Consider the following 25,672-nt stretch of genomic DNA (forward strand, 5'->3'; position numbering starts at 1 on the left):
GCCGGCTCTGGGTGTTTGCATAGAGGGGAAGGCAGGCTGTTGAGTGGAGGAGTCAGATGATGAACTGTCTGCTCCACTCTCTTGGGGAGGTTGGCAGAGGGGCTAGGCAAGACTTAAACCAAATGAACCGAAACACAACAACTATAAACACCCGTGAACACATTCACTTTGTCTGTGCTTATGCCTGCGCACACACACACACATTCATACAGACGGATGACAATTTAAGGAAAAAACAACTATGGCTTTAACTAACGACTATTTTAATTACTAAATTATTTAGTTGGTCAAATAAAAATTGAAACCAATGGTCCAAAGCGATCAGAAGTGAGTGTCGTGGTCATCGCACCAGCATCATTTATCGTTTACAGAGAAGCTGCAGGAGCTGTTGCTAGGAGTAGTTCACCTTTTTTATTTTTGACAATATAAAAAAAAAACATGTAGGAAATGCAATTATTTTCATTATTAATTAGGCTACCAACTATTTTCAGAAAGATTTAGAATTGCCTATTACAACAGTCCAAGGTGACTTGATCATCACATATTCTATTTTGTGCGACCAACCGTCCAAACCACAAAGAGATGACGTTTACTGCCACGCAAGCAGCACATTCTCACATTTGAGAACCTGGAACTATTAGGTTTGGCATTTATTGCTGAAAGATTTGCACCGCAGCTGTACGGCTGCATGGATTTCATCCATGATTGTGGACATTTTTTCTGTATTAGTCCTGAATGTTGCTAGTGATAAAGGAAGATTTTGCCTTGATAACTCGAACCTGTTTGACTCGAAGGAAATGAAAGATGTGTTTGTTATTATGTTCAGCCGCTTTGTTGGTACACATTTATAGGTTGCTGGCTGCTTAGTTGTTAACATCAGTCCTCAAACTGAAATGTTTGTTGCGCAAAGCCCTTTTCCACTTTTTTTACTTTATTTTTATAAAGTTCTGCAAATGTCAGTTCATTTGCGGGCACAATAAAATCCATTATCTCTCTCTGTCATGTCTTAGTGCTGCAGTCTTTCTGATAAAATGTGTTTGACCTGCACATAGCAATATATTAAACTTCTATGAAGTTTAAAGAACATTTCCAAGGTTGTTCAAACATTCATTTATTTGGGATGGAATGAACATTTTCAAAACCGTGACGGTTGAGTGTGATAGTGACACACAGTTTTCTTTCACAAGGGAGAATACTTTATGTGCTTTTGTAATGCAGTCTCAAAAATGTCTGACCTTTCGTTTCAACTTTCTTTTCTTTTTTTGTCAAATCAAGGTATTGACAGTCGGTTAAATAAAAAAGTGCAGGGAAAGGCTTTCATGAGACAGGATCAAAACCAATGTTCCCTCTAATTTCTTTCAGCACTGAGCAAATTTTTTTTTTTCTGAGCGCACATTTCATCACTGAGCATTTCGAAAATGACCACAAGCCTGCGTTAGCCATAGGGGATTCAAAGAGATGACAGCAAATGCTTCAATATGTATACACGTTTGATATTTATTCAATATCCTTTATAATGGCTGGACTTTGGGAACATTTTAATGATGGTGTTTTACCAGTCAGTTTAGTTGAACTTAAAGGATCTTTGTTGAACTTCAATAAGGGGAGGTAATGACTGGTTCACTGATAATGATATATTTATATATACAAAATAAAAGTATCAAAGGTGTTTAGTCATTTCTCAGCAGGTACAACATTTAAGTGGAACATCATTGAAAGAAAAATGCTAATGCAGTGCTTAACAATAATTATAGGCCTATTAAATTTACATGGTGTCATTTTTCCTAGGTAGTCTATATGAACAATTTAATAACTTCATATTTAAATATGTTTGAAAGTTTCATCCTACCTGTGTCAGTTTGGACTATTTCATCTAGCCACTCATGTTTGAACGTTAGGCAGACCTTTTTCTGGGGCACCTGCTCTGCTTTTCTTTTCGCCATGGTAGCCTATAGCTGCTGGAGCAGGGCCCGCCAAGAGGAGCCTAAACAGCGCCAGCCCGAGCTCATGTGGCGCTCTGGGCGAGCTTCACTCCTGGCGCCCGGAGGAGGACAGCGGGGGTGGGGGGTGCTAACGGAGGCAGAGCGCTAGCAGAGGTACACAGAGCGCATGTCGAGAAACGGGACGCTGATTGGCCAAGAAGACTCGACACGTCACATCAAAGATCTTATTATTGCGGAGATGACTCACTCCTATCTCAGAAACACTGGCGCAAAAAAGATTTTTAACCCCTGGAAAAAAAAAAAACGTTTGTGCGGTCTGAAATGTGCGTGGTCTGAAAAATCTATTGCGCGGCCACTTCGACTGGCACGCACGCAGCTTAGAGGGAACACTGATCAAAACCCACATTGCACCGCGCTTGAACAGTTTTTAAGGAAAATTGTCTTCCTTTGCTCATTAATCCAGCCTCCTCGAGGCTTAAACAGACGAGTTTATGTTAGGAATGTGCTTCTTTTTTCTTTCTTTTTTTTATTCAAGAAACCTTGCTTCTTGTGTTTAGTCCCGTATTGAAATCTGTTCGGGCACACGGCCATCACATAGTATACAATATTAAACATTTGTATATGTATCATTTCTTTATACCAGAGCAAGTACTGAAGCTGGCTATCGATTTCAAACAAACGGCTGGATTTTACTCAGATCTTTATGGTTTATCTGATTTAGTTTGAACCACTTATCTGTCCATCAAAAGGCCTCGTCTGTCATGCCGGCAATTATGCGATGAGTTACAGCTCAGCACAGTTTCTTTTAGTGTGCGTTTTGGTTTTGTCTATTGAATGCATCCGATTTGGCAACTAGCTAGTTTCCTTCCATCTGTAGTCTCTGGCAAGGAAAATTAAGTTTGTGGTGAAATACAGTGGATACATAGTGGGCTCCTTATACAGGCTCATTGATGAGTTTGGCCAAATCGTTTCAGGTTTTGACTATTCAAGCCAACAACAATAAAACTGATCATTTCACTATCCTTTATTGCCAATCTGTCACTGGCGAGTTATATACATCCCTACGCCCAAAACATCTAAATCCCCTTCATTTGATTGGACAATTTCCCTGTGAAAAACACTCTTAGAGCCGAGTACATCTGAGCAAAGGTGTGCTGGTTCACAGACTGAGGCAGATAATAGCTTGCCTCCTCTGTGCCAGGGAGACTAATCCTCTGGACCATATGTCAGTGGCTTGTCAAGCCCAGAGTCAGTACAGCAAAAGGACAGAGCCATGCAGGACAGGAAAACACAGACATACTCCACATGTAAGCAGTCATTGTGCTTTCAAATTTTTAGTGACTTAAAGATGCGATCAGTAGATGACGGTTTACTGTTGGTGTCTAGTTGTGAATGATCCTTTTCACAAAACTAACGGTGAGTTTTGAGTGGGCACAGAGGTGCTGGGAGGAGGCTGAAGACCATCATGCTGCCATTGTGACACATTGGGGCGGTTAAAGTGTAGCAGAGCAGCTGCTCCATCCCAATGAAGCTAACTGAAACCTGCTCTCATTCCAGGAGACAACAGCGGCCTCAGGGAGGAGGAGGAGGAGGCGGAGGAGGCGGAGGTGGTGGAGGAGTTGGGAAGAACCAACCTCAGCTGACGCAACAGCAATCACCACAGCATCAGAGGGATCCATCCCAACATCAATGTCAACATCAATCTCCAAACCAACAGGAGCAGAATTTAACAGAACTGGGAGATAACAGAAACAGTAGTGCTGGTCGGCCGCCTCGCCAGTATCAAGGTGGACATGGGCAGCGCCAAGGAGGACCCCCGCACCACGGATACAGCCAGAACCGGCGTTGGCACCCCAATCAGAAAGGTCAGGGGCATGGACAAACGAACGTTACAGGCGATAAAGGCGTTCCCCCAAGAACAACCAAAGACAAAGAGACTGAGAATGTAAAACCAGATGATAAGCAAATCAGACCACCTCACAACAACAGCAGCAAGAGTCCCAATGAATCACCCAGACCCGAGTTGACGCCCAATACAAATGCTGTCCCACATCTGACCGTTCGAAAGGAATCTCCCAAGCCACCAGGAAGTGGAAAGGAAGGCGAGGGCCAGTCGGAGCAGCCCAAAATCAGCTTGCTGCAGTCATCGAAGGAGAGGCTGAGGAGGAGACTAAAGGACAAGGTACCGTAAAGCTGCTTAGTGCCTGTCAGTTAGTATTAAGGCAATCAGGACAAATGTGTATGTGTACACACACGCTAGCATTTAGTCTCGTAATTACTTTCTTTATGTTCGTGCACACACGCGCACTGCCATCAAGGAGACGCATAGTGTTCTTACACTGCCTTTCTTCAAGTCGTCCCTCTACTTTGTTATTTAGCATTCAGATTGACCCAAACTGGCGGGGAGGGGAGCACGTGTTCTCACTCAGGAGGTGAAGGAACCAAAGCAGCATTAGCGTAACCGTTTTTGATGTTTTCTACCCTGTGCACTAAACTGGCGAGTCGGCCAACTGCGTTTCTGCTCTCCACTTCTCTTCCTCCTCTAACTCGTTACCACCATGGGGGTGGTTTGATTTGACAGCATGGAACTCTCCAGCAAGCAGCAAGGCAGGAATTAATAAACGGCCACGCCAATAAATCAATGAATCCTGTCTCGGAGCCAGCTTTTACTTGATTGGATTATGTACTGAACTCCAGCAAATAAAATGCAACTTATTTGAGGGCTGTCACCTCAACTTTCCAATATAACTACTGCCTTCATATCAATTATTATTGTTTAATTATTTATTTAAATTGTCTTATGATAGGCCTTTCAGAGACCACCGATAAAACTGTTTAGAACGAATATCGGCTGATAGCGATCATAGCATTACTCAAATTGATTGATGAACAGTTCCAATAGACAGATATAGGTAGTATAAATAAATGTAAAATACACACTTTTATGGGATCTACAGTGTTCAACAAGATGCAACTTAAAATCAAGACATTTCAATCAGGTAACTTAACCTCCAGTATGTTGAACTTGAATATTGTCGCCTCATATTCGTTTTCATCTTGCGCCTCAGGAAGAGGCGCGTGTGGAGGCGCCAGGCTCCGGATCCCAGAGCATGGACCGGCTGGTGGACCTTCTCAACAGCATGCGGAGCAACAGCAGCGGGGTGGAGCAGCAGCTGGCTTCCTTCATGGAGGAGGCGCAGTGCTCGGCGCGGTCCGAGGAAACGCTGGCTCAGGTGGTCGGTACCATCTACTCAAAGGCCGTGTCGGACAGGAGCTTTGCCGCCACCGCCGCCAAGCTCTGTGACAAGATGGCGCTGTTCATGGTGGAGGGGACCAAGTTCAGATCGCTGCTGCTCAACATGTTGCAGGTGAGAGTTGCTCGAAGCTTTACTCTTCAATATTTTCTTCTTTATTGACATAACTCGGGGTTCAATATTACAAACATATTCATGAAATGGACCTGCCTTGTTTTTACTTCTTTTTAAATGAACATCCCTAACTTTAATTGTAGTTACTTCCTCACAAAGATACAATTTGAGAAAGATACAGCTGTATGATGAATATTAGTCAGAATAATAGGATTGAATTTGAGATGACCCCCTTAATTAACAAATTCAATACTGCATGTCTTCTCAATATTGCTGGACATCGTTAGCTAGTTGGCACAAAGTAGCTATTGACTTAAAATTAGGGTAGAATCAGGCAGATACGTTGGTCTCCAGTGATTGGTTAGTGAAAATCAAATCCCCCCCCCCCCCCACAATGGAAATCCAATCGAGTGGGGGCAAGCTCAGACTGAAGAAGTATTCGTTACACGTAGGTAAAACCAATGCAGTCTAATACAGCATGCAATGTCCATCAACAGAAAAGTATCTAATTATTAATATTGATCCGTTTAAAGTCATTCATCAAGCAAAAATGTTATACATGCTCTTGGTCCAGCGTCTTAATTGATGAATTTAGGCTGTTAGTCGTACAAAACAGTCAATTTAAAAGATTTCAACCGTGTCCCTGGGAAAGTTTTATGACATTTTATAAACTAAATTGTCAATTGATCCACCTAGTCAGCAGATTAAGCGCTAATGACCCTGAATACGAAATTCTATTGCTTTTCTTTCACAAGAAATGCAGTACTTTCAGTAAACACATCTCAAAATGCCCTTTTAAAGGTCATTCTAAGCTACCAGCACTTGATAATAAAGTAGTAATTCTTTCTTTTTTTTTTAATACTGTTTTCAACAAAATTCTCCCGGTAATTGCAGTAGTTTTATGAGGAAGCACTTTTGTGTGTGTGTGTGTGTGTGTGTGTGCGTGTGTGTGTGTGTGTGTGTGTTGCTGTAAATGTCAGTAGGTAAAGTAGCTAATCTAAACACCCAGGGGAGAGAGACCTGATCGAGGGGGAGCCCCCCACCACCCTCACTTAACGGCACAGTTCCAGTCGTGTACCCAGGATGACAACATGCTCTCAGCTGTTATATATTTCACTGCCTCTGCCCCTCCTCGTCCCTCATGAGCTCTCTATTACCGCGCTCTCCTGTCTTATTGCCTCCTTTCACCCAGAACGACATGGGCCAGTGCCTCGCTATTCTCCCTGCTCAACTCCTCCTCTCTCTCTCTCTTTTTCTCTAACCATGCTCCTCCCTTTCACCCCTTCCTCAATCCTGATATTCATACAAACCTCATCTCAGGCAATCTAGAAGTAGGCAAACAAGACATACACTCTTTCTAAATGTTCAGCCACCTGCTGCCTTCATTTTACTTGTACTCCTCTTTCCGGCTCCTGCAGACCGTACTCGTACACTTTTGTCTTTCCTCTCTTCCATTCTGGTTTTGTTTTCCCAAAAAAACACCTCTTTCTTTAGATGTTGACATTTTTATCCCAGACCCAGCATTAGTGAATCCCACCTTAATCCTTTTACCCTATTCCTCTTCTTTCATTTCACGCTTTCTTCCCCACTTCCCAGCCAGCATGGACCCCCTCATCGTCTTTGACATTTAGGCTTTTTGTTGCTTTAAACCTTTTTAAATGCCACTAGAGGGTTCATGAAGGCCGTCATTAATGATGTTGCTTCCAGACCCCTGGATCTCAATATGGGGGCAATTAGTGTATAAAAAGAGAGGCGTCATGGTTTGTTGTTGCTGTCATTAAATGTGGTCAGATTGTTGATACCTGTGAAAGACGCTATTTATTTATTTACAAAGAAAAGCTGGTGGCCTTTTTGTTATATGCTAATGCTATTGGCACCTTCCTCATCATCTTCTTTCTTCTGAAATAAGCTTGTCTTTTCTGTTGCTTCAGTGTGTGCATCTGTGTGTATCCTGCCATTTTGTTGGCTTGTTGTGGAAGTGTCAAGCGCTGTGGCGAACGCCACGATGTCCTTGGAGATGTATGAGAGGCATGTGCAGTTGTTTTTGAGTGGGTGGTTTGTTTTTGACAGTGAGTTTTTTTTTTTTTTTGTTATCCATTCAAGTCTGCATATTGTACGCAGTTGTAAGAGTCCGTGAAAAAATAAATAAGCCGCTTGTGTTTCTAGTGCACTTCAGTAACAGGCGGTACATTCTGGATAAGCAGAGTGAGTTCCTCTGACTGTTAATAAAGTTTCAGTTTAACCTGACGTGCAACATCTTTACAAGTGCGCATTACGCATTAACCCATATTAACCCCAACACTTTTACAGCATTGACACGGTTCACTACCCTTCACTTTCTAACTAAATTAACATATTATCCTCTACTTCTGCCAGATAAAAGAAATTCATGAATTTGTTTAATGTGCTTTTCAACTGCTTTTTGGCTTTGAGTGCTTTAAGCTTCTAGGTTAATATGTGTGCCACCTACAAAAACTCCCATCAGGGAGATAGCAAAGATGTTAATGGTGATTACCACCACTGCTGATGAATTTATTAAACACTTATACATCCACCTACCTACCGCCTACTTAGAACTTGTATTGCACATTTACAAAAGCTGGCTAAACTGTTGTTTTTTTCATTGGATTTTCCGGGATTGAACCTGTATCTGTACATGTCTTTCTCCCTTCTCTCCACCCCCCTACAGAAGGACTTTGCCTGTCGAGAGGAGCTCCAGCAGTCGGACGTGGAGAGGTGGCTCGGTTTCATCACCTTCTTGTGTGAGGTGTTCGGCACCATGAGGAGCAACACAGCGCAGCCGTTCAGGGTGCTGGTGTGTCCCATATACACCTGCCTTCGAGAGGTCTGTATCCAGATACGCCCCCTTTTTTTTTTAAATCAATAAGTATGCCAATTACCAATTGATCGACCCAGTCTACTTGTTCCAGTAAAAAGGAAAGCGTCCAGCTGTGACTGTATATCTTGTGCGTTCGGATCGATACGTGCGTCTAGTTTCCTGTTTTTCGCCAGACGTTGTCTAGACTTGAGACACCACAGCAGGGTTTGGTTAGTGGTGTAAACAGTCAGGACGCCATCAGTTCCAGGAAAATGTCTTGACCCCAGGTTCAGTTCTCATCAGCTGGTCATGCTGCCTTACACACACACACACACACACTCCCTTGGTCTCCATGGCAACCATATAGGGTAGCCACAGCAGATGCATCGCGATACAGAAGTGGTTAACGACAGATGGAATACTGAAAGGGGAAGCGAGTAAGAGGGGGGGGAGGGAGAAAGAGAGAAGAGAAGAAGTGAGAGGAAGCGAAGGAGTCTGCGGTCAGGTTCACGGTTACTGCAGAAGAAATGTACTGACGGTGTGACAGGTAGAAGAGAACGGAGAGGAGGCGACAGGATCTGGGAATGAAAAGCATTTTAATGTGTAGTTTGAGAGGTGGAGAAGAAGTAATGGTACGTGCCGGTTAGTTTCACCACCCACGTCAACACCTCTGCCGGTCTGGCTCTCAACACACACACAACAATCAACACACAACTAACGGCATCCACACCCTGTCTGAGCGTATGCCTAGGGCATTATCTCAGCTTGTTAAGAGACTCCGCGACACGACTGAGGGCGTGGACCTCCATAGTCCAACATCAGCACATGTCTCATTTAGCCTGATGATGCTGGAGGTCAGACCACTGTGAACAGTGTCTAAATATATGTATAATAATGTGATTTTGTGTGTTTGTTGTGGCAAGTCTTGTGCTTGTTTAGGCCATCTTCGTTTCCCAGAGCCACTATTTAGATTTCTATCCATTTGCTGTTTTGTCCATCCTGTCGTAGCATGTAGTTGTTGGATTCCAGCTATAATCTATGTGCACTCTCCTGTGTGTGTGTGTGTGTGTGTGTGTGTGTGTGTGTGTGTGTGTGTGTGTGTGTGTGTGTCAGGGCATTTAGCAGCGGCTGTCCTCTGTAGTTGTAACCGGCAGAACAGGATTATGTAACAACTGAGGTGTGTTAGGATGTGTGTTTGAGTGTACATGACAGCTGTACATATAAACGAAGCAAGTCGGTGCGCGGTGATCTCATCCATTCATGATTTACTAGCCAAAAGCATCGATGTGGATTTTCACGTTTAAAAAAAATATATATACAAAAATCCACTTTCATGTTAGACAATCTCCGACTAAGCGTGCATTGAAGCACACTTTAAAATGAATTATAACTTATTCACCACCCTTATTTGCCACAAATGTTAAACCTACATTCATTGATATTTTTTTTGCGGGGAGGCAACTTAGGATCAGCAAAAGCTGTAAACTGCCATATAATCAACTTTTTAGTTGCCAGGGTGAAGAATACATGAAAATGAATGTTTTAGGCTCACTATGATATTTGTGAAGCAAACCTTATCCTTTCTTTTACTTGTTCATTGGCCTTGCTACACTTCAGCATTGTCCTGTAGTTATATAGATTGTTTAGTACATTTTGCATGTTCATTAAACTCTTTAAATACACCTAAATCAAAGATTTACATTTTTTTATAACATTTACCCAGACTATTCCACTATTTCTAAGCGTATGTAAAGCACAGCCTGCAGTAGACTGCACATACAAAATGGAAAACTTAATTTTATCATAATACTGAACATTAAAAAAGACCAAAGAAGGTACAGTCCTGTACAGCCAAATAGCCATGGAAAATCAGAAAGGGAGAAAAAAGAAGAAGAAGAAAGAAGAAGAAAGACCTGCATGTGACCCATGGTTTGCAGAAAGCTGCACATTCACGGTCATGTGACCTCAGGGTCTATTACTATTGTGCCTTGGTATACTTCTTTTAAAGTCAGCATGGGCCCTTTATAGTCTTCCACAATCAACTCAGAAAATGCAGTATAATAGCACAATGCTTATGGATTAAAAAAAACTTGAATATTTTGAGCATCATCGATTGTGCGTTCTGGTGCTGATGCTAGAGTTGCTGTTGCTATGCAACTATTGGAAACCCAGTTATAGTCGAAGCAGTCATAATTTAACTTTGAGCACTCATTCGTGTAAATGTTATTAAACATATTTTTCTCTCCTTTTTTTTTTTAGCCGGCAGTACGGTGACATACAATATACAAATTTTTCGAGTTTGAGTAATTCGGTCAAGCGACAGATTAGGACTTTAAAAAAATAAGGATGTTATTCAGTGAGTCATTCAAGGCGTTGTCGTCGTGTTGAATGCATTTATTCCATTCAGTGCCATAAGACGATTACAGCTGTCCTAGTTTTTCTTGCTTTTTACGTTCCTGATAACATTTCTTTTGAATGGAAATACTGTGACTGGAAATCACACAGAAGCCCAATTCTTTTTTTCTTCTTCTTGATTATGTAACCAAGCAGAGATCTGGCTGTTTTCAGCTTCAGCAGAGATACTTTTGTGTGTTTAGTTGTCTCACAGAAACAGTGTATTTTTTTCCCTTGAGCTGTTCCTTCTACTTAAAAAATGCAGGTAATATGGAGTGATTAATGTATGATGTCGTGTAGGAGCGACAGAAGGGCTATCGCATTGGAGAACAGACGGGGGGTGGGGGGGAGGGAGGGAGAGAGGGAGCGCTCAGTGGATCGGGGCACTGATTAAATGAGTATAGATTAGACCATTTTAAAGGTATTGAGCAATAACTTCACCCTAGGCTCCCCAGAGAACTCATTATGAGCTAATCCTGCTTGTCACGTACCTCTCCTGCTCTGGGAACGACAAGACTTTAGTTCCCACATCAAAGCCACGCTGTCGCCACACCCATCTAAGCATACTGAGGAGCTGACGTCTGCACGGGCCTGAAGGATAGGTGGAATACCATTAAGCTTACAGCCTAGAAATAACTGTTCATATTGAGTGTGAATCACAGCATCAGATGGTGGGGATCCTTTTTCTTTTTCTTCAGTTAAGAAGATTCCGACGTAATTATCATAACGTTTTTTCTTTGAGCTCTTTCCTAAGGAAAGCGTTTAGGCATTCATTAGTTTGTCCGTGTATCTCTTATAAGGGTTCAAATTAAGCTGATTGGGTGAGTTGTCTGGCTTGTTTATGCTGCAGGTGGGCTCCATCAAGCCCACTGAAAAACACAAACACAAACTCTTCTTTGATCCTGTTTATTTAAACCTGCAATAACTTGGGGGCATATAGCGAACTTGTTCGGAAATCTGTTTATTCACACATCCAATGTTACAGAGCAACATTATCATTAATTTGCAGTCGTGTTTCTGGGCACCTTTAGTCAATCACAATCGCTCTTGCCTGTTTTTTTTGTAATGGTATAGAACAATTATTCATATGCTAAGAATAAACCAGTATATTACCTTTTGCATTCAATTTAAATTCAGGACTCTTGTGTCACATAGAACTAGAAAGTTCCCTTTTCCTTTAAGAAGTAGAAGGGAGTACTTTTTTATTTTTTATGATTACACTCATAAAAAATTATTACACTCATAAAACATTTAGTTTTAAATTATTTAACATTTGTTTCTTCATTTATAATACATCTTCTGTTTGTGCCTATTATTACATCATGAGGTTTTATTACATTTAAATTATGTATCTTATTACATTATGAGTTGGTGCATACTGAATATAGAAATTCGAGGTTTGTCATAAATATCATAACGCATGTCATAGTATTCATTAAAGAAGATATTTTATTGTCATAAAAATCATAAACATATAAGTCCTAAAACATTATAGTAGTATCTCAAAAGAAATGTGATAACAAATCATAGTGTAAAGTAGTCATAAAGTCATACAATACCTTTTTACAGACAATTTGATCGTACTAAACATATGAATCATACTCTCAAGTCACATTGCTCTCACAAATCCTGCTTCTAAACACAGTTTTGTTTGTGTGTATTCTCTCGGTGATCGCACATATTTATTGTGTGCGCCTCCACCTCAACTATGTTAACTTGTCTGAAGATTCTCTTGTACGCATCTAGCGCACAATAGGAGATTGTCTCTCCTACTGGAAAAACTCCGGTTGGTTTTGGAGAGAGGTGGCTTCTGGGTAGAGTTTGCAATGCAAGAGGCGGGACGTGACGCGGATTACACTGCGGTTAGGTAGCAGGTTCCCAGTTTGGTCATAATCAACCAAATCTCTTGCCGTGTCTTGAATTTTTCTGACGATTTTGGCTTCTTAGGACATTACCAACAGTTTCATGTTTCTTAATATTTCCAATTCAACATGTTTGTGGCCTTCTTTGTTTAAATTATCCCATTTTCCTCACCCTCGGATGTTTGTATTCTGCCGTTTTCGTGCTTACTTACACATGCATATTCGCTTGCCATGAATTCTCTGGACAATTACCTGTGTTGTCCACACATGGGCTTAATCAGACAATACACTGACTCTGTACTGGGGAGCTGGCAGGCCTGAAGTCTGTTTAATGTCCGGTCCGATTGATTCGGACATTTGCGTCTCACGTCCAGCTCCTCTGGGTCTACATCAGTTTGGAGTTGCAGTGCATGTGTGAAAGGGGCTTTATTTTGCTCATTGTGCAACAGGTCTAGGCTTCTAGAGTTTGATTACACTTCATTCCTCTGTTACTTCATTTTCCTCCCTCGTGTTAATCAAACTAGCACTTTGGAAACCGACATGTGAGGAGTAAAAAAAAAATAAAAAATTTAGCCAAATTCCTTTCTGCTGTGATCCAACAGGAGATGTTTACCGACTCACTGTTGTTCTGCCTCCCTGTTGTTGCCGTCGCTCCCTGCATTGTTTGAAAGTGCCAGTTTCTGCCCATCTGTGCATGGGGCCAGCTTTGGGGCTGGAAAGCCAGCAAGCATGTTTAGCAGCCACACTGTTAGTTTTTGGCTGCAGTGTGTGTGTGCAGACATACAGCGTGCGTAAAGCCAGCCTTGATGTCTGATGGTTAGCTGGCTTGCCAGGATGAAAGCCTGGTGTGTTGTCTTCCAAGATTTAAAATGTTAATGTGGAAAATATTTACAATTGGGATTAGGTTTTTTGTTTTTTTGTTTTTTTTTCCTCCATGTGAACTGATTTAACACACACAAACACTTCCATTTGCTTAATCTCCACATGTGGCCTACATCCAAATATACATTTATATATCTGCTAGGCCTTGGGTTTGCTCACTCCTGTATGCATCTCTTTGCTTTGCAGCTGTTGGAGTCTACAGATGTGAAGGAAGATGCAGTCCTGTGCTGCTCCATGGAGGTATGGACCCCTAACACACACAGACACACACATATACACACACACCGTTAATACTTAGTTTTTTGTTCGAGACAAAAGGCTGCTTTGAAAATTAAATGCAGTAAAACACTCAAGCAAATGTATGTATGAAACAAATTCTGCGCATTGGAACCAACAACGCCCATGTTTTATTATAATGCACAGTACATGCTGGAGTCGTCTCTAGTATGTACAATCTCAAACACATCTCTTTGATATTCTAAGGCAGTCTCCTGAGGCTTATGAATAATAAAGTAGTGCCGGTGAATTTAAGTAGAACTATGGATTTAATCGGAGTTGGGGTTATATAGAATATCAGTAAGCTCTCACCAGCAATGATGTGAAAATATATTATTATTATTTAACAATTGTAATATTGAGTTTAAAACAACAACAGAAAGAGCAAAGATAGGTGAGCTTGAGTTGGCAAACAGTTCCAGTTGCTCAGAAACACAACCACATCCTTTGCAGTCTTGATTACTTACCAGCAGGCTCTCACTCTCTCACACACACACTCACAGCTGTGTGGCGGTGTGTGAACCTCTGCTGTCGAAGTGAATCCAAAGTAACAAGGTGCCAGACGTTGTGTTTTGCTCACTGTAAGGGACACACACACACACACACACACACACACACACACACACACACACACACACCTTCTTTAACCTCCGGCCTCCATCCCTGTTTCTCTCCACCAGTTGCAGAGCATGGGGCGCCTCCTGGAGGAGCAGCTCCCCGAGATGATGACGGAGCTTCTAGCAGCCGTCAGGGACAAGATGCTCAGTCCGACCGAATCGCAGCTGACTCGCTCGCTCCTCATGGAGGTCATCGAGCTGCACGCACATCACTGGAGCCCCCTGGAGGCTCTCACCACCCAATACTACAATCGTACCATCCAGAAGCTCACCACCACTGCCTAGGTGCCAGCTCCCACAGGAGACGAGGAGACGAGGAGACAAGCCCTTCTGAAAGCCCCTTGGAAACATTTTCCAGTTGAGCCTCAATCGGCTCTTCTAGTTTTACCAAAACACAGGAATAAAAAAAAAAATCACACTCTTACGTAGATAAATAAATCCATGCTTCATGTGGGTTTTGAACTTAGCTGTATAATTCGCTAATTTCTCCAAGATAGGCGACCACTGCCACAAATAACCGAACACTATCCACCAAACGGTCGAGCCACCAAGGCAACACACTACATGTGGCGCTCAAACGACGCAAAGCGTATTTGACACACATTCAAGAAAACGGCAACGTGTAACTGGCCAGTAGGGGCATGCTTGGCCACACAGCGTCCGAGAGCTCGCCTTGCACTGGCTGCTGGGGGATAAAGGAGGGAACAGACTAGAAGGGTGAGGGGAGAGGAGGAGAGGGCAGCAGCCTGCCCGTGGGGAATAGAGAGATCCGTACCCAAAGATGAATGGCGGGGGCAGGGTGGGAGGTCAGGCTCGTCCGTGTCAGTCTCTTCATTGTGTTCATTTGCCCACCGCCCTCCCCCCCGCCTCTGTCTCTGCGTCGGCCCCTGGGGTCTGTGTGGCTGATAAAAGAGAGAGGAGATGGAGGAGGAGGCAGGGAGAAAACACGGTGCTGTCTGTCTGGGCCGTCTGCCCCGCCGGGCCAGGGACCAGGTCAAAGGGCCTCGCTGTGGAACTCCCACAGCTCCTCCCCGCCTTTGTCTCCCCAAACTCCACCCCCACCCTGCAGGAAACCTTTTTGTGGAGATGAGACAGCGGGCCTGCTGGGCCAGGCTGGGCTGAGGATAAGGATCAGGCTGGCTAGAGTAGAGCGGCAGATGGCTGCTTGAGCCCATGTGAGACGACACACCCCTCTGGCACCGCTGCTCCCCGAGCGTTGGCCGGCGTCGCCAATAGAAGCAGTAAAAAATATTGCAGTTGGGGGGCCGCATTAGGAAAGCATTAAAACAAACACTGCTGCGTGATAATTCTTTTGTTTTGGTCCGCCAGGGGAAGGTCTCTTCTCCCGTGTTAAGTCGTGCATGTACATGCTTTGTTAACCACGTCTTTGATATTATCATCATATTATTTTTTTAATCAGTTTGTGTTTTTATTGTTGGTTCATTTTGAAGTCTTGTTTTTATGAAAACGACATATGTATGAGGTATTAGTGGTAGGCCTTATTGCACAGGTTTGATTTGTTTTGCACTGTTTTGCTTTAAAGTTTAAAAGGAAAAAATAAGTTTGAATTTGAATCAGTGCTTGTGGATTAATAGTAAGTAAACATCTCGGTAGTGAGACAAATGGGTTGCGCCTTAGTGAGGGATTTTGGGATGTTTTAATGGACTAGTGGCCTTATGATTTATCCATCTTTATAGGAGCTTTCTTGTTGCGGGGCCTATGGCAGCAGAGGGCATGCGGAGGACTTAACAGTTGCTCTCATTCACGTCATTCTGTTGCTGAAGGAAGAAGAAAAAAAAGGACAGCAAGTGATGTGATGACAAAACAAAACAAAAAAGAGCATGGCACACAGAAACAGGAAGTGAAATGCTTCTGAAAAATGTTCTCGTACTCAAGCCATTCTTTGCAGTGGACCTTTTGCAAGTGTTTAATATTGACTGTATTTGCTTTGTGTTTGAGGAAAATGACAACTATTAACCTGTGTATTTGAAGATGACAATGATGAAAAGAATAAATCTTATTGTATGACCTCTTTAGCTCATCATATGGGACCCTTATTCCAGCTAACGTGTGTACTATGATATTGACGTACCATGCCAATCATGTACCATTTGTAAATGGGCTCTATATATATAGTCTGCAACAGTATATTTACAAGTATTTAAAAACATTGGAATAGTGCAACAGAGATGTTACACACAGGCCGGCTCTGGTTGCGTGGCTGAGTTTAGCCTTCCCATGCATTTCTATGAGGACCTAGTTATTTGGTTGGGAGTAGTCACACACATACATGTGCATACGCACATGTACACACATACCTAGTTACCCATTGGATCTCTGTGGGCGGTTTTAAGTGTTTTTATATTATTTTCTTTGTCTTGCATCAAGAATATAAGAATCCTGTGTGGTAGAAACACCACCCAGAAATTAGTTGGATGAGAAGGGTGATTTAAAGCTCACATATGTTTTTGGGGGTGCAGCCTAATCGTCTGTAAGCGTGTGTCTACTTAAGAAGGAATTTGTTTTTGTTTTTTGTTGTGTTCATTTTGTTTTTAGGTTTTCTATTTAAATTATATTTAGCTCATATATGTATATGTATATGTATGCATATGTATATGTATGCATATGTATATGTATATGTATGCATATGTATATGTGTATATATATGTATGCATATGTATGTGTGTGTGTATGCGTGTGTGTGTGTGTATGTATGTATGTATAATATATATATATTATATATTATACATACATACATATACACACACGCACGCACGCACGCACACACGTACGTGTATCTGGTGGGTTTTCAAGACATCAGAAACAGTTGTGATACCGAGCTTGCTGTGTAAGTGTGGTATTACAGTGTTTTAGTTTATGAAAATAAAATACCCATCGGTGAGTTTCAATTATGCAAAGAGCAAGTTGCTCTGGCAGCAGATGGGGGCAGGTGGAGTGAGCCCCCCTCGTCTGTGGTTCTGGAGCCTCCCCCACCCTGTGTGCCCTTAGACCCTTCTGCTCGGGTCCAATGACTCACTCGACAATTGAATGAGACACCCCTTCATTTGCATATTTGCATGAATATTGAAAAATGAGGTTCTGGTTAGCACACAGTCAAGCTGTAGATTGGCAATAGTGGGTCATCTTGTAAGCGCTTGTTTTTTTTGTTTTTCTAAGCAACTGAAAAATAAACTAACAGGAAAAAAAAAGGTGTGTTTTTCTGTCTGCTCACTTGTGTCAGCACGATCACATGGAAGTCAGTGCAGTGAAGATATGCAGACCTCACAAAGGAAACAATGGTGCACACATCATTTCCTCTGCCATTACCAGCTAGACTGCGGAACTAATCTTGGCACCACAGTAGGTCATTATACAAACAGTTCATACATGTGCACACTGAAACTCCTCATTTACATGTCTTCGCTTTTACATGGTCACACATTAAACTAACTGACCACACTTGAGACTTTTGAAAAGGATGTTGCCATCCTTGGACAGTGATTTGCCGTTGGTTGGCCCCCGACACATGCCTGGGGCTCCCTGGCTGTGGGCATCCCAACGGGAGATCTCAGGGCCGCGGTTGCATCCCCACTGAGATCCCCACTTCATCCTTAGAACCTTTAGAACCTTTAGAACCTATAGGACTTTCTTCAGCACTCGTACACATCACTCAGCGTAATCCCATGCAAAATACATATTTAAATACATGTTGACAGAGTGATACAAACCACAAACTTGCCAGAGGTGGATTCATGATGATGGCTTTGTTAGAACCAAAACTGAGTATTTTTCACACAATACAGGCAGGAACAATCTTACCCTGTATCATGCTAGACTATAACTTTTTTTTCCCGACATACGTATTCTATGACTTTTTTCCCTTTTTTTATACTATTACTTTTTTATGACTTTTTTCGACATACTATGAGTTTGTTTTACTTTTTTCGACACACTATATAACGTGAAAAAAAAACATAAAAAAGTAATAGGATAGCGTGCCAAAAAAGGGGTAAAAAGTAAATGTATACTATGTAGAAAAGTCATTAAAAAGTAATGTTATAGTATGTCAACAAATGTCATAGTATAGTATGTAGAAAACAGAAGTGACAGTATAAAGTAAGTCATTAAAAGTCATACAAAAATCAATTAAATAGTATGTTATAAAAAAAGTGATAGTACAGTATGAAGAAAACGTCATACTTCGAAGTTATAGTAAAGTATGTCATGCAAAAAAATGTTGAGGAGTAAAAGCAAAATGTGGAAGAAAAACAGAGCTGCGCCTGCTGACAATTAGCATCATAGTTAATTTGGCTCTGTGCATTGAAAACAGACAGTTGAACAGACATGTTGGCCTGAAGGGATAACGTCCTGCTGGCTGGCTTGCTATGGCACTGGAGCCTCAACTGGTAAGACACAGTAGCTGAGTCTCCAATTTAGAACAAAATCACATTACAACAAGATGGTGTTATTTGTCTGCAAGCAAAGTGACACAATTAGGAAAGATTTAGGAGACTGGGAGAAGAGACTTCTGAGTGAATACAAGGACTGTACATGGATATGGATTGATGTCAAATGTATGGAACTTTCAAATAAAAATGTTTGCAGAGATTAGATGTAGGAATACAGCTGAAATGATCTGAAACAAAATGTATCAACAACCATTTTGACAATATCAAACAAAAAAAGCTAAATTACTGCTTTTAGTCTCTCAAATGGCAGAATGTGTTGCTTTACTTTGGTGTACTGTATGACTGTAACAGGTCTAAATGCAACAATTACTGCCAATACGATGGAGAAGAAGTCAGAGCGGAAGGGAATTAAAAACATTTCATCCTTGAACTTGTGAATTAGACGTGGCGCCATATTTGCCAGAATACAAAAGTGAATGGATTTATAATCAAGCTGCAGGTGGTGTGATCTTTTTCTCAACACTGAAGGCCTAATCTTTAGTTCCAGCTTGCCATTGGGTGCACATAACAGTATCTTATACTTTGTGCTTGTGATTGACTGGATGCTTCTTCCCAATATGCATGTTGGGAGTCACAGTGTACTCTTTACCGAACTCTTTACCTTTTCATGTATTCAGACTTGAAACTTCAACGTTTTATCAAAGAAGTAGTTATTTTCGAACACAGTAGTTTCACAATTTTTCTGATATTTCATAGAATAGACAATCATTTCATCGAGAAAAGTATCAGCGGATTATTGATAATGGAAAAAAAACATTAGCTGTGTCCATAATTTGGAGTACATGGGTAAAAGTGATCATCATGACCGGAGCTTTCTCTGCTGGCGTTGATGGATGAATGGATTTGGGTGCTCAGGGTGACTCACACAGCAGCACCATCCAATGTTTGAGGCAGACAAAAGCAGGCTGCATCTCAGCCGGCCTTGATGACAAGACGTGGAGAGAGGACCCTTGAATTAAGATAACTGCTTACACACTAACCGCACACACACACACACTCCCACAAGCTTAAACAACACAAGCGGCAGCAGATCCTGTGTTCAAGTATCTCCTTGTGGATGTGTCTCGTATCGTCAGTTGTCTGATGGCTCACACACTATGTTTTTTTTAGACCTTCGTGACCTTTTTTTTTGGTATTTTTTTCGTCTGCACAGTGTGAGTCTTTCTATGTTTGATCAGCACACAAACAAAATAGAGGAGAGTACTGCAGAATCTGTTCTATTTGGTCCGAGGGGTAGAGAGGCCAGATATTGTGTAAAACAAAGTGAAGTTAAAACACACACAAGCATCCCCAGATGTTTTCCTACAGTACGTTTGCTGTGGGAGAAATCAATAACTGTGGGCTACGAAGTAGTTTTAGCTCGCTCTCTTGACCTTTCCATCTCAACAGCAGCTACCGCGCTGAAGTTTATTCTGCTGCCCAAAAAACAGACTCCATCTCTGCTATAATTGGAATCAGACATTTTAGTTGAATCATGTACTGATTCTGGAGTCTATTGCGGATATCTGGACAACATGTATTTATTTATACTACTTTTTAGTAACCCTGTTTCTTTAAATCTGCTTCTGAATTTAATCCGGGTGTCATTTCCACCTATATAGCTTTTAAATTTACTAATTTTCTCATTTATAAATACATTTACAGTGTCAAACTGAGCCTGACATTATGTGTTATACAATATAACGATAAAGTTGCCCCATTTTCTAAAGGATTTATTATCTGGCGAGAGTTTTTAGTATTTAGCTTCTCTGTAGGTCGTGTCGATGTAGTTGTTGCTACAGTAAACGTACACCCTCGAACAATAAAGTAAAACAACTAAAACTACTTTTCTCCCAATTAAAAGTAGGGCGCAACATAATGTAGCTATTGATGTGCCAGCTGCTGCTCAATAAAACAACAGAATATGACCTAATAACAGAGCATAAACCTAAAAACTAATAGACACACACACACACTTTATGTTAAAATGTAGTTTTCCCAGGAAAAGTACAAATGTGATCTCAATAAGAGCGGAAACTGGAAAGCTGTATTCCTGCTTCCTGGACTGGCAGTGTAGGAAATGATGTCATGACCTGCTCACTTCCTGAATGAACTGTTTCAGTGCCTCTTTTGGTGAATCACCTACTGAGTCAGTAAATGAACCAAATGATTGCTTCTTGGGCTGTGAATGGATCACATCCCCATTCATTCACTTGCAGCATCAGATACTCGGTGGATCTATTCAGTTTCATGATAATAATAATACTTTACTTTGTTATAGCGCTTTTCAAAATGCTCAATGCTTTTCAAAAAATGATAGTATGATTCAATCCATTATTATTCAACCTCATTTAAAAAAATAATGGCACTCAATTCTGTAGAATTCTTGAAAGAAGCCAAATTGTATCCGAAACAGGTTGAACTCATATTTCATAAAGTGGTGGATCCAATAGATCAACATTGCCTCTTAGCACACAATAATAAACATGAAAAGATGCAAGTTTGTCAACACTGTATCAGTGTGGCACATATGTAGTGCCATCACAACGCAATGAATACAGTAGAGAGACAAATGGCCATTCACCAGTGTACTCAAACACAAACAGGGACCAAGTGACTCAAGGATGTGTTCTTGAAACCGACATTAAATCAAGTAATTTAAGCAGCAGCCATTTAAGGCCAATGAATGCATAACACAACATGTTTTTTCTGCAGAAATGTGAATAGCACACTTTGATGAATGCCAGTGACAGGTCCTAAAACAGCTCGCTTTTAGGTGAGGAAACATGACGTCTTTGTTGTTCATGAGCATGTGTGCCCTCGCGGTGGCCTGGCTGAGGGTGTGCTGCAGTTAGGCTTTTCCCACACACACACACACACACACACACACACACACACACACACACACACGCTGCCAACGTCAACAGACGGATCTTCATACAGGGAGAGGAGAACAAAGGTGAGGGTGAGGAGAAAATAGAGAAAATTAATAAACTTCAGAGAACAGCATAACAGAGAGGAATTAGCAGTTCATGTACAGAGAAAATAAACGGTGGGGAACCATTAGATCATTCTCTCTCTCTCTCTCTCTGCCTTTATCTCTCTTTCAAGGTTCATCTCAGCTAAATGCTGTAATTTATGAGGAATGTGAGTGTGTGTGTGTGTGTGTGTGTGTGTGTGTATGTGTGCAGGGGGGGTCAGTGTGTAATTTTCAAGCCTGGCCAGACTAGACCAGCCACCCAGAAGTGTGTCTTCCTTTGTGGCTGACAAGTCGGCGTGAGCAAAGCTTCTGCTGTGAGCGGCACTCAGTGGCTGATCACTCATGCAGAAATCAACAAACACACACACACACACACACACACACATGCACATGCACATGCACACCACAATTAGAGACGTGAAAGGGACATGAGTAGCATCAGCAGAGGCTCTGCTGCTAACTGGAGCAGAGGTGAACACACACACTGTGCGGTGCGCACACACACACACACACACACACACACACACTGCAGCCGTTGGCGGTCGATAGAAGTGTCCGCAGACAAGCAGTGGGAAATAACACCTGATGTCTTTGTTGGAAGACTCCCGCCTAGCGACTGTCATTGTGGCAACCCGCTGCGACAAGCAAGACCCTGTTGCTAGGCAACCTGAACTTCTGTGACAGATAGTTTGAAAGTTCTGTGGTGAGAGCGAAACTGAACGACAGAAAGGAATGAAATCACTGAGGTACATGAAGGTCTGTGGACAGCTTCTCAAGGGAAGAAGGGTGTCTTCACCAGAACAGCTGCATCTGTCTGCTTTTACAGACCCGCCGCCCTGCGTGCCAGCAGTTCTTTGATTTGTGAGGTGGCATGCTGTGCAAGGCGTGTTCCCAGTATACTGTGTGTGTGTGTGTGTGTGTGTGTGTGTGTGTGTGTGTGTGTGTGTGTGTGTGTGTGTGTGTGTGTGTGTGTGTGTAAACACACATAAAAGAGTTCAGCGCACAGCCAGTGGATCACATGGACTGTACAAGGTACTGCTTTGTCCATGCAGACGCTCAACATACACAAACACATCAGCTGAATGCACATCATCTATTCTACACAACCTGCTTCGTCAAAGCCCTCCATGCAGCATAACTAGCTGCAGCATAACAGCATAACTCACACTGCATATTGCTTAATGCACAGCAATTGTATGTCGACAAATACTGGATTTAAAAAGTCTTAATATCAATCTGTATTTGTAAGCTTCAGGTTATGACGCATAGCCACCAATTAATATATTGTTGTGTCTGTTAAATGTCAAGAACAACTGTGAGTCACAATATCAACTATTATTATCATTAATGTCTTTTGAATTCCTCTCACTGGTCTACAACACGCCTTTAAGCAAAATGATGGGATCCATCTGCCTCAATGCATTTAACTCAATGCCACATCTCAATATGGCGACTATAGTTCCTTCCGGATTGATCGTCCTGTTGAGAAGATAATAATTAAATAAGTTTAAGAATTAATCAGTCAGTATTAATTCATGTGTTTTAAAGTGCTAAATAATGCAATGCTGAGATGTTTTTAATGCTTTTAGAATTCCTGACACAAGATCTAATCTTATTAACAAGTGAGGAGTGTGGTAGATAATTTTGTTTTGATGTATTGGCTGATGAAACATTTAGTTTAACAGAAAAAGATTGATGTCAATTCAATGTATATTTGTATGTGCTGTAGGTCTGAAGCTGCATCAGTACATATGCAGTACATTGAAAAATCCAGAGCCATGTTTATACAGTAGTAAGTGTGTGAGGAATGTCACTGACATTTCAGGAGCTAAAACAAATTGATATCAAAAAAAGTCAATACAACCTGACATTCCTCATAATGGTCGAGGATGATTCAGAGGGGTAGGCAGCGGCAGTGCTACACCACAAAATATAACTGTCAGTGTCCAAACTCTATTAGTATTGGCATTGTGTGAATACTTATAATGTGTGAGTCAGAGTGATTTTGACGGGCGAGTGTCATACACCCACGAGATCCGGGCAGCGATGTAATCTCTCTGTCTTTAAATGATGTTGCGTTACCGAGCACTGTCCAACACAATCCACCAAGAACAGGGATGTATTACATATATTTATATTTCTCATCCTATGCATATGTTAATCTCTCAAAATTGTATGATCGATTCTAAAAAGAGATTGCAGTAAGTCTGTTTGACTTTTGCTTGGACCGAACACATGAAATAACTTCTACTTGGATGTACTATTTATTATTTTACTCATCTTTGACATATTCACTGGTGCAGGGCAAATGCTTTTCAATATCTACAACTTTAGCAGCAAAATCTCCAATATGTATTGCACTGCATGGGTGTTTTTTATTGCCTTTATTAATTGTCTAAAAGCGTGTAGCACCAAAGCACAGCAAACTTCATCCTCACACGAGAGGCTCGCTGACATTGCGACTTCTTATGGGGCTAGCTTGTTAACTACAGTAGCTGAAGAGCTAACTACTAGCATGCTAGAACTAACCACTAGCATGCTAGAACTAACCACTAGCATGCTAGAGCTAACCACTAGCATGCTAGTGCTAGTCACAGTAACTCTTCAAACAAAGCCCTCAGAAAGAGAGCCGGGCTGTGATGCTAATTTTTGTTGTAAGCACACTAGAATTACAACTTCTGGCACATTAGGCCCAAACAGACTTTCTCCCATATGCTTACATTGGGAAAGAGACATCTCTTAATCAGTGGATTATATTTTTTTGTTGTAGAGGTAAATAAACTTCTCCGTATAAACACGTAAAAATTATAAACATAAAAATATAACTTATTTCCTAAATCATTTTATACTAAAAGTTATAAAATGCCCCTACAGCCGAATCCAGAGATATTTTCCTGTCTTTCATGTGAATGAGCCGTAATGAGCTGGAGGCCGAGCTGCTGAGAGTCAAAGTTAACTGAAACGCTACTGCCTCTGATCTATGGGCCCGTAGATGCGGACGATCGCCAGAAGAGAAAGGTAGTTTTATCACTTGGCAATGCAGCCATTTTTGCTTCATTAGCCACCGGAAAACTGTCAGTGGAATGAACTCTGTAGTTCTCTTTGTACATCGATGCTCAAAACTCAGACAATATGCAGGAAAACAACACATCAGCTTTGTTCAAGAGGGGTATTTGTAAATGTAACTCCTGGATTTTACTGTCTTTAAACCATGTTACTTTTGCGGAGCAGAGGAGGTTAACTAAAAGTGGATGGTACAAAACAGCAACCTTTGAGGGAGGTTAGCTCTTTCCCACTGGTCAACGCTGCACATTTGGGTGTGGACGTTCATCAAAGTTGGACACGACATGAAACATTGATGCAGATACTTAAAATGAAAGAACATGATATTTTCATGAGTTGTATATGTACTCGCTGCCACTTCCACCTCTATCAGAGTCCCCAATCCACTTAACTGTTGGGACTGCAGGAGGAAGACGTGACTGATGTACATCATACCATCATCCTAAGGCTTGGTAAAACATGATGGTAATACCCAGCAACACAAAGACTGCTAATGAATGAGCTGTGGCTCAAAGCCAATAGAAAGGAGAATAGGTAGCATAATTACACCGAGCCGAGAGCTCAGTTAATTCATCTAATTAAGAGTATTGTAGCATGCGTATCAGCTCATCAGAGGATGTCGGGTGCATTTGTACAAGCCGAGCTTTGAAGTTTGCGAACAAAAGAACAGTAAAAAGTGAATTAATAAACACAAAACAATTGGCCAGTGCGTGAATTATTCAGAATGCCTTCATTATTTTTTGTCTGTTTCCACAAAGGCATGTTAACTGCTCTGAAGTCTTTTATCTTACAGTAGATGTCACACTATAAGAGTTGTTTGTTTTCCTCTCCTTTATCTTCACCCTCATCTTACAGTGAATACAACACTAATAAGAGTTGTTTTCTTCTTGTCCCCACCCCATCTTTGTCTTCCCTGTTCCTCTTTTACTTGTACATAACAACGGCGTGCCCACTTGGCACCTACACACACACACACACACACACACACACACACACAACACAACACAAAAGGCACACAGAC

The 25,672-nt window shown here is 41.6% G+C and overlaps 1 protein-coding gene across 1 annotated transcript in view; it reads left to right on the forward strand.

Annotated features, from left to right (window-relative positions):
- Nucleotides 1-14,445, forward strand: part of ctif (CBP80/20-dependent translation initiation factor) — a gene marked incomplete at both ends in the record, with an annotated part of 35,175 nt that extends 20,730 nt beyond the window's left edge. Inside the window, 5 exons of the mRNA XM_079235533.1 lie at nt 3,501-4,125; nt 5,012-5,311; nt 8,001-8,156; nt 13,454-13,507; nt 14,224-14,445. Coding sequence (XP_079091659.1) covers nt 3,501-4,125; nt 5,012-5,311; nt 8,001-8,156; nt 13,454-13,507; nt 14,224-14,445 — 1,357 coding nt within the window. The remainder of the gene's footprint in view (nt 1-3,500; nt 4,126-5,011; nt 5,312-8,000; nt 8,157-13,453; nt 13,508-14,223) is intronic.
- Nucleotides 14,446-25,672: the final 11,227 nt, after the last annotated feature.

The sequence above is a fragment of the Taurulus bubalis genome, assembly GCF_910589615.1.
Source record: "Taurulus bubalis genome assembly, chromosome: 19".
In the NCBI taxonomy this organism is placed as follows: domain Eukaryota; kingdom Metazoa; phylum Chordata; class Actinopteri; order Perciformes; family Cottidae; genus Taurulus; species Taurulus bubalis.